General features: G+C 44.9%; 1 protein-coding gene across 2 annotated transcripts in view; it reads left to right on the top strand.

Annotated features, from left to right (window-relative positions):
- Traf5 (TNF receptor associated factor 5) overlaps window positions 1-9,355 on the top strand; it is a 46,079-nt gene that overhangs the window by 19,834 nt on the left and 16,890 nt on the right. For both annotated transcript variants that reach the window (XM_029539245.1, XM_021198670.1), the window contains exons 3-4: window positions 2,718-2,775; window positions 6,753-6,854. In XM_029539245.1, the coding sequence (XP_029395105.1) occupies window positions 2,718-2,775; window positions 6,753-6,854 (160 nt within the window). The remainder of the gene's footprint in view (window positions 1-2,717; window positions 2,776-6,752; window positions 6,855-9,355) is intronic.

The following is a 9,355-nucleotide window of genomic DNA, read 5'->3' as shown; positions in this document are numbered from 1 at the left end:
AAGAAGAAGAAGAAGAAGAAGAAGAAGAAGAAGAAGAAGAAGAAGAAGAAGAAGAAGAAGAAGAAGAAGAATTAAGATTCTTTACACAGGCAAATATTCTCCAACACATGTACAATTATATACTCACACTCTGGAAAGGCCTGACTGTCTCAATACTCTAACTCCACAAGTATTCACGCATGCTTATATACATACACATGTACCTACGTGTGTACATATAAACAGACATACATTTGGATGGATAGATGAATGGATGGATGGATGGATGGATGGGTGGATGGAGGAATGGATGGGGCAGAGTCCCCCAAACCACCACATCATCTTTATTTCTTTTCTGTAGCCTTTTTTATACGTTCTTAAACAAAAGTTCTTTAAAGGACTACCTCATAGATGAAATGTCACACAAAGTGGGAGTTACCGAAGGACGTTGCTATTAAGTTCAAAGCAGTGTTTCATTCTATATGCTCATTATAAATTCAAAGCAACAGTTTCTTTAGGGCCTTGCCTTACCGTAGTGCACACCTGTGGCTTCATCCTTGAGCCTGAATGCTTTTCCTTGAACACAAATTTGTCCCAAGCCTATTGCTCTTTTTAGTGTAATTATGAAAATTCATTGCATTCCTTATTATGCAGCCTTTACTTGCTTTATGAGGAGGGGCACATCCTATTTTTGATTCTAACTTCATTATTTCTTACTAGCAAAACAATTAAAGCCACCTCTTAATACTTCCTTTCTAAGATTATTTGAATCAAATCAGGAATTCTATAAAATCATTAATTCATCTAAACAGCATTAATTCATGAAAGTTCATCTTTATGATGATCTGAAATCTGATCAATAGGGGTGGGCTAATGCCCAGGGATTACTATGTAAATTTAATGATGACAGGAAAAGCATATCAGCTATAAGAAGCAATCCTGAGATGAAGTCTTTTTAGGGCCTTACCCCCTCAGAGCTCACTACTGCAGACAATGCAGAAACGATGAGCCACCTCCAGGAAGATAACCTGCTAGCCTTAACCTATCCTGGATGGCTCCTGGCAGCTGTCAACGCTGGAAAGCCTGCAATAACATAACTCCATGAAAACACTCAGGATTAGATAGGGTATGTTGTTGGCTCACAGCTTTACAGTGCCGGTTTGTGATTGGCTTTGGAAATGTAACAAAGCAGGCACATCATGGTGGGAGGACATACTGGAGCCCAAACAGTCACCTGCGTCATCCAGGGAGGAAAAAAGAGGGAGAGAACGGTGCATGGGGCCCCCTCTTCCCTTCAGATACACACCCTCATGAGCCCACTAGGCTCCACCCCTCCAGGGCCCCAACTCTCCAGGGCTCCACCTCTCCAGGGCTCCACTGTGCCTTAGGTTCTCCAGGGGAACAGAATCCATAGATTATACATTAAAAGAAGGGTTATTGGAAGGGCTTTCACAATGTAATCTGGGCAGCCCAACATCTGCGTGCATGTAGAAAGGCTGAGAACCTGGCAGTTACTTAGGCCACCAGGCTGGATGTTGCAGCAGCCCCAAATAGGCTCAGAAGGACTGGCAGAGTCCTGGAGAGCCACTTGTCTCCAATACACATTGGCAGGGCAGTGGCAGCAGCAACGGCTGCAGCAACAACAGAGTATATGCACTAACAGTGTATGTCTGGGTACCAAGGTGCTGCTGTCTCTAAGGGGGGGGGGTCCTCTCTTAGGGAATCCTTCCTGGCAAAAGCCGGCCCAGACATAGGTCTCTTAGTTGATTCCAGAGCTAATCAAGATTAACTTTGACACAAGCCTTCCCAACAGCACCACCCTGGGGATCACAGCTTTATTTAACTCATGGCGTAGGGGAGCCTCTTAACATCAAAACCGTAGCAATCTGGGTCATGCCACTTGTTGGAGACCAGGAGAAGCTGAAAGCAGGCTTTGGAAGCTCCTAGAGCTGAATGCTCCAGGCTGTAGAAGGAGCTTCAAGACACATCCTCACTCATTCCAGTGTGTCAGCATGTTTTATCACCTGTGTGTTCAGACTTCTTTGCTCCAGTAAGCTCTGGGTTCTAAAGGTGAAGAACCTGGCCGTCACACTGTACTACAGCCTGCCCTTTCCTTAGATGGGGACCAGGGATAGAGCCATTGACAGTCTGGGGGACATATGTTTGATGGCAGGCTGGTGGGTAGCTAGGCATTTTCCAGGAAGGTTGTAAGACTGTGAAGTTCCTGATACAAGGCTACTGTCTTAGTTAGGATTTTAATGCTGTGAAGAGACACCAAGACCAAGGCAGCTCTTATAAAGGAAAATCTTTCATTGGGGCTGGCTTACAAGTTCTAAGGTCCATTATCATCATGGCGGGAAGCATGGCAGCATCCAGGCAGACGTGGTGCTAGAGGAGCTGAGAGATCTACATTTTAATTCGCAGGCAGCAGAAGGAAAATGTGTGCCACCCTGAGTGTAGCTTGAGCATAGAACCTCAAAGCCCACCCTCAAAGCGACTCACTTCCTCCAACAAAGCCACACCTCCTCCAGGGCCACACCTCCTAATAGCGCCACTCCCATGGGTCAAGCATTCAAACACATGAGTCTATGGGGGCCATTCCTATTCTAATCTCCACAGCTGCCTTCTGGGTAGCGTGCACAGCTTGTGCCAACACAGAGTGGCTGGGTGCTCTTGGAAGGGCTGTTGAGGTTAAACACTTAATTAACTTCAGTCCTCTTTTTTGGTTTCCTTTCTAGAGAATTGAACTCGGTGCCAATCTGCCCAGTAGACAAGGAAGTCATCAAGCCTCAGGAGGTGAGGAGGCCACTGGTCTGGCTTGGGTGTTGGAGAAGGTACCAGGGAGACTTCTAAGCTGGAATAGGACAATGTCTGGGACTGTCCTCATTACCCATAGTCCTCTGCTGTGGGTCAGGTCAGACCTCCCAACACCCAGTTTGGGTGGTGCGGATTGACCTTCTAGTCTAGATAATCCTTAAAACATTGTTTTGTTTAATGACAACTTTGATACGGTTTATATACCGTAAAGTTTACCTTTCAAACATCTGGTTCAACAGGACTTAGTGTTTTCAGATTCGTGTAGCCACTGTGATGTGTCATGTCCCCCAATAAGAAATCCCATGTCCGTTGGCTGTCACCTGCCCACATCTCTCAGCCCATGAAAACCATAATCTAGTTTCTGCTTTGATTTTGCTGCATTTTTGGATGTTTCATATAAATGGAACCCTGCCTTTCTGTTTGAGTTCCTCCACTCAGCATGTTATCAGGGTTCATCTATGTGGTCAGTGGAATTAGTATTTCATTCCTTTTCATTGCTGTATACTATTCTGTTGTGTGGATATACCACACTTGATTTTACTATCGGCAGTTAGTGTATATTTGTACTGTGTCTACTTTTTGTACCACTATGAATAATGCTGTTATGAATATTCCTACACAAAGCTTAAAAATTTAAAATATGGGGCTGAAGAGATAGAAGGCTTAATTTTTAAGAGCGTACCAGCTGTTTTTCTAGAGCAATGGGTTCAGTTCCCAAAACCTGCATGATGGCTCATAGCCATCTGCAACTTATATATCTCCCAGCATACCAAGAAAAGTTGATACATAATATTAGGAGCTTAGGGTGTGATTTAGGGCAGACTCCTGTTCATCAAGCTGATGCTCACTTTCCAGTCCTGGAAAAAAACAATTCATTTACATGGTTATATCCAGGATCTAGGAGTCTACTTAAAGAAGCTAACATTGCTGTTACTTGTAGCTTCAGGACATGGACTACTCTCATGCCCAATTCATTTGTACAAACACCTGGGTGTGGCATCCTGGGTAATGTGACAGCCCTAGGTTTAACAACTGCTGAGCTGTTTTGTAATTTTGTATCTCCTTGCAGTGCATGAGGGGTCTATGGCAGCAAATCTCATCAAAATGTGTTCTCAGCTTTTCTGATGGGCTGTTCTAATGGATGTGAAGCCTTACTTATCTGGGGACTGGGTCAGTTGTCATTGATGGCTGGTGACACTGTCAATTTAGCCAAGCAGCTGTGTGTCATATCTATTGGAATGCCTCTTACAGTTCTCTGTCTCTCTGTCTCTGTCTCTCTGTCTCTCTGTCTCTGTCTCTCTGTCTCTCTCTCTCTGTCTCTCTCCCTCCCTCCCCCCCCCCGTGTGTGTGTCTGTCACGCTCACATGTCTGTGCAGTACCCATAGAGGCCAGAAGAGGGCATCAGATCCCCTGAAGCTGGAGTTAAAGGTGGTTGTGAGCCACCAGATTTGAGTGCTGGAAACTGAACTTGGTTTCTCTGTGAGAGCAACAAGTGTTCTTAACCACTGAGCTATCTCTCCAGCTCCACCTTTGCACATTTTAACTTTAAAAAAAAAAAATCTAATTGTTGGATTATTACAAGTCCTTTGTTATATTCTAGATACCTGGGGGATTTTTTTCTGTTGTTATCAGATTTGCCAATATTTTTCTCTTATTACACGGTTTATTCTCACTTTGCTCATGGTGTCTTTTGACACAGATTGTTCTCAATTTGTTGAAGTTTAGTTGATCTGTTTTTCTTTCCTTGTGGGTCTTAGTTTGCTTCTCTGATACTGTGATAAATATCAGGATCACAAACCCTTAGGGGGAAATGTCCACTTCACCTTACACTTCCAGGTCACTGTCCTTACACTTCCAGGTCACTGTCCATAGTCTAGAGAAGTCAGGGCAGGATGTGGGCAATGCTGCTTTCTGGCTTGCTCCCTATGGCTTGCTTAGCCTGCTTTCTTCTACAACCCAGAATCACTTGCCTAGGGGTGACACCACCCACAGTGATCTTGGCTCTCCCACATCAAGCATCAATCAAGAAAATGACCCACACACTTGCCTACAGACAGGCCTGATAGGGGCAGTAGTTCTTCAGTTGAGTGACTCTAGTTCATGTCAAGTTAACCAAAAACAAAGCAAACAACAACAACAGAAAGAAAAAAAAAACAGAATTGACCCCTTGTCAGTGTAACACACTAAAAACTATAACCATTTTCTTCTTTTGTGTTCCCAGGGCTATGTTATTGCTAATATCAAACACATTAAGACATTAAAAGTCCCATTATCTTTTAAAAAATTCAAATAACTTTTCAAATTCAACATCTCTTTAAAATACCTAGTCTCTTGACTGTGACTGGCTGGGCAGTGGTGACGCACGCCTTTACTCTCAGCACTTGAGAAGCAGAGGCAGGTGGATCTCTTGAGTCTGAGGCCAGCCTGATCTACAGAGCAAGTTCCAGGAGGGCCAGGGATACACAGAGAAACCCTGTCTCAAACAGACAAACAATCAAACAAACAAATAAACAAACAACAAAACCAAGTCAGTGGCTTCCTGTAAAATTAAAAAAAAAAAAAAAAAAAAAAAAACCAAGCTAAATATTTCTTATTTCAAAGAGGAAGAACCAGGGCACAGTTATAGTCAGATAAAAGCAAAACCAAATCCAACAGTATAAACAGTTTAGTGTCTGATGCCTGAGACTTGCCATTTTCTTTACTTAGAAAAGGTGTGGTCATTCACAGAGCTTGTCCAATAGGCTCAAGCTGGTACCATGCCAAGCTTGCCACTGTCCTTGGTAATTGTCCCAAAGTCCTGGCTCTCCAGTAAGTTTGGGTCTCCCCTACAACTGAGGCTGCTTGTTTGCCAGTGGCCTCCTGGCCTCTCTTCAGGGCTTCAATTCTGCATGGTGGGAAGCCTCACCTGCCCACAACAACCGTCAACCCTGCAGCTCTCAGACCACCGAAACCATGGAGCGGCACTGTGCACTGGTTGCTTCTCCCGGCTTGCTCAACTTCCTTTCTTATATAGTCTAGGCCCACAGTGGGCTGGGTCCTCCCACATCAACTGGCAGTGAAGAAAATGCCCCACAGCCCTAGCCACAGAGCTATCTGACCTGGGAAATTCTTAAACATTCATGAAAAAAGAAACCCCAAAATTATGCTATATTTGCAATCTCCTGGAGTCTTACAGCATTTTAAAATAACTTATTTTAAAAATCAAGGGGGCTGGAACCATGGATCAGCTGTTAAGAGCACTTATTGCTCTTGTAGATGACTTGGGTTCGGTTCCCAGCACCTACTTGAGAGTCTCAGTTGTCTGTATCTCCAGTTCCTGGAGATATGATGCCCTCTTCTGGCCTCTGTAGGTACCTGCATGTACATGGTGCTTAAGTAAAACACCTAAAAAATTAAAAGCAAAGACTAATGTTCTGTGGCACATGGAAATTATATGCTATTCGAGTTTCAGTATCCATGAGTTTACGTGTTTTATTAGAACAGAGTTGTGCCTGCTTTTGTAAGTGTTGTGGATATCAGAGTTGAAATTTGGTTGCCGGAATGGTTACCACATAGCCTGCCATGCTGACAGAATTTACTCCGAACCTTCACAGAGGAAGCATGCCAATACACACTCTGGGCTGACATAGCCAGTCAGCGCAGCTACAGGGCACTGACACTTCACGCCAGAGTGGGAAACAACAGGTGTACCCTTGGCCACAGCCCCCTTGTGGCTTAACTGTGGGGTCAAGTTCACCCCATGCTTCTCCTCGCACTGGGTGTTCGTATAACTTGCCAGGAGTATGTGTCTGAGGGGGCCTTTACTTTCAATGTGGTTGTGTGACATTTCCGTTTCAGCCACTGCCTGGAAGTTTCCATCTGCTGCTGAGATAGCCTCGAAGACCATTCTCACCAGAGCTTCCTTTCACAGCGGTAGCACTCGGGAGGGCGTGAGACTGATCTCATCTGTCTTTTAGGTGTTCAAAGACAACTGCTGCAAAAGAGAAGTTCTCAATTTGCACGTCTACTGCAAAAACGCCCCCGGGTGCAATGCCAGGATTATTCTGGGACGATTCCAGGTTGGTATCCTTGGGACCCATGCTGTCCATGGGATTCCTCTAGAGGTACCCACTGATCCTGTCTGTGATGGTCTGTGGTTGAGCTTTGTAAAGGAGTTCCCTGGGTGCCTCTCAGATTGTCCCAAATCTACCAGGACCATGAATACCTAGAGCAGAGGTTCATTTTGTAGCAGCAAAAAGAAAGCATGGTCTGTGTACTAGGCCTATACATGACCATTGAGTCAAGAAGAGGGAGGGTATGGGACTTACCAGGCAAAAAGAACACTCCAAAGCCAGCTGGTGATGGTGCATGCCTTTAAGTTCCAGCACTCAGAAGTCAGAGGCAGGCAGAACTCTGAGCTCTAGGCCAGTCTGGTCTACAGAGCAAATTCCTGAACAGCCCGTGCTACACAGAGAAATCCTGTCTCAAAATACTGGAGGAAAAAAAAAAGCATCCATCAAGGGTGCATCATTCTGTGGGGCTGTGAAGGATCTGGGGACCAGAGGGTGGGAGGCGGGTGTGACTGGACAGGGCACAGCTGTGAAACTCCCTCAAGGAGGGTCTCTTGTGGGCTCTGGTCTAATGTTTACGATCCATAAAAAGCACCAGGCCAGACCAGGATGTGCTGTGCAATGAGCCCCTGAAGGAAATGTGCAGAGGGGTCAAGGAAGGGCAAAGGGAAGAGTCCTCCTGTCAGATGCAACTTAATCCAGCTGGGGAAGGCTCATCCCCCACCACACACTGTCACACCACTCTCGAGTGACTCAACCGCCTCTAGCTTCCAGGGGATGGCTTGGCAGCTGCTGAGATTTTCCCTTCACACCCACACAGTTCGGAACATGCATGTCAGATGACTCAGCTCTTTATCAAGCCTCCAGAAAACTTACACACAGGCCTACGCACACACGCCTACACACATACATTCACACACACACACTCACACATACAAACAACACACATACCTACACACACATACACACAAATACACACACATAAACAACTCACATATCACATACACACAACACACCTACACACACATACACATACATACACATAGACACAACACACACATACACCTATACACACATACACTCACACATCACATACACACAACACATCTACACACACACATACATATACATGCAACACACACATACTATAACACACATACATAATACACACCAATACACTCACATATACACATGACACATACACAAACATGTACCTACACATACATATATAACACAACACACATACACATGTACAAAACACACAATACACATGTGCACATATGTACCTACACACACACACACATATACATATGCATACATACATACACAACAGAGCACACACACACCCTGGGATTTGAGGTGATAAATGTGTACATGATTTCCTTGTCACCCTGGGCGCACTCACGGGACTGTATTTTTCCTGTACAACAATCTGTTGCCGCTTGCTTTGAGTGACAAATTCTAGACAGGACTTCTTGTCCAGCTTTGTCATCACTAAGCCTATATGAACTACAGAACACCGTAGAGCCCAGAGCACAGACTCTCGGGAGCGAGGACTGCTTTCTACAGATGTTTACCAGTCTCTCTCATGCTGGTCTCCCAGCCCCTGTGTGGTGAGGCGCAGTCTGAGTTATAGCAGAGTTGAAGTGAGTGTGCACAGTTCAGAGGGATTCTGAGGAGAATATCAAGTCAGTGCGGAGTTTTCAGTTTCCTTCCTACTAAAGGCAGAAGAAGATAACTTTAATCTTTATCCTGAGGGGGAAAAACTCCTCAGTTGCTTTTACTTGAGGACAGGCAGCAAACTGCTTATGTTGAAGAGCCAAGGCTCCAGAGGGAGTGGTTAAGAGCACCAACTCTTCCAGAGGACCCTTGTTCAATACCCAGCACCCATGTAGTGTCTCAAACCTTCTCTAACTTCTGTCCCAGGGGATCCAACACTCTCTGTTCTTCTTGGGTACCAGGTATGGATATGGTACACAGACAAAACACCCATGCACATTTAATTAATTAATTAATTAAAAGAGAGTTGATAGTAAAATTATTTAGGCCTTGCGGTCAGTGCATCTCTCCCCCAGGTCTTCAACTCACCTCTCCATTAAGAGCCTGACTTAGGGTAAATGAGATGGCTCATCAGGAAAAGGTGCCTGCTTCCGGGCCTAATGACCTGAGTTTGACCTCTGGAACCTATGTAGTAGAAGGAAACTGACTTCCACGGATGTCTTCTGACCTCCACAAACACATTGTCATGCTGTCTGCACCCCCCCTTCACAAATAAATAAGTGCAATGAATTTATTTATTTTTGCATATAGATGGATATAGATATAGACACAGACACAGACAGACACAGACACAGACAGACACAGACACAGACACAGACACACACAGACACAGACACAGACACACACAGACACAGACACACACAGACACAGACACACACAGACACAGACACAGACAGACACAGACACAGACAGACACAGACAGACACAGACACAGACAGACACAGACACAG

Source organism: Mus pahari, chromosome 5, assembly GCF_900095145.1.
Source record: "Mus pahari chromosome 5, PAHARI_EIJ_v1.1, whole genome shotgun sequence".
NCBI lineage: Eukaryota > Metazoa > Chordata > Mammalia > Rodentia > Muridae > Mus > Mus pahari.
This window is presented reverse-complemented; position numbering and strand designations above follow the sequence as displayed.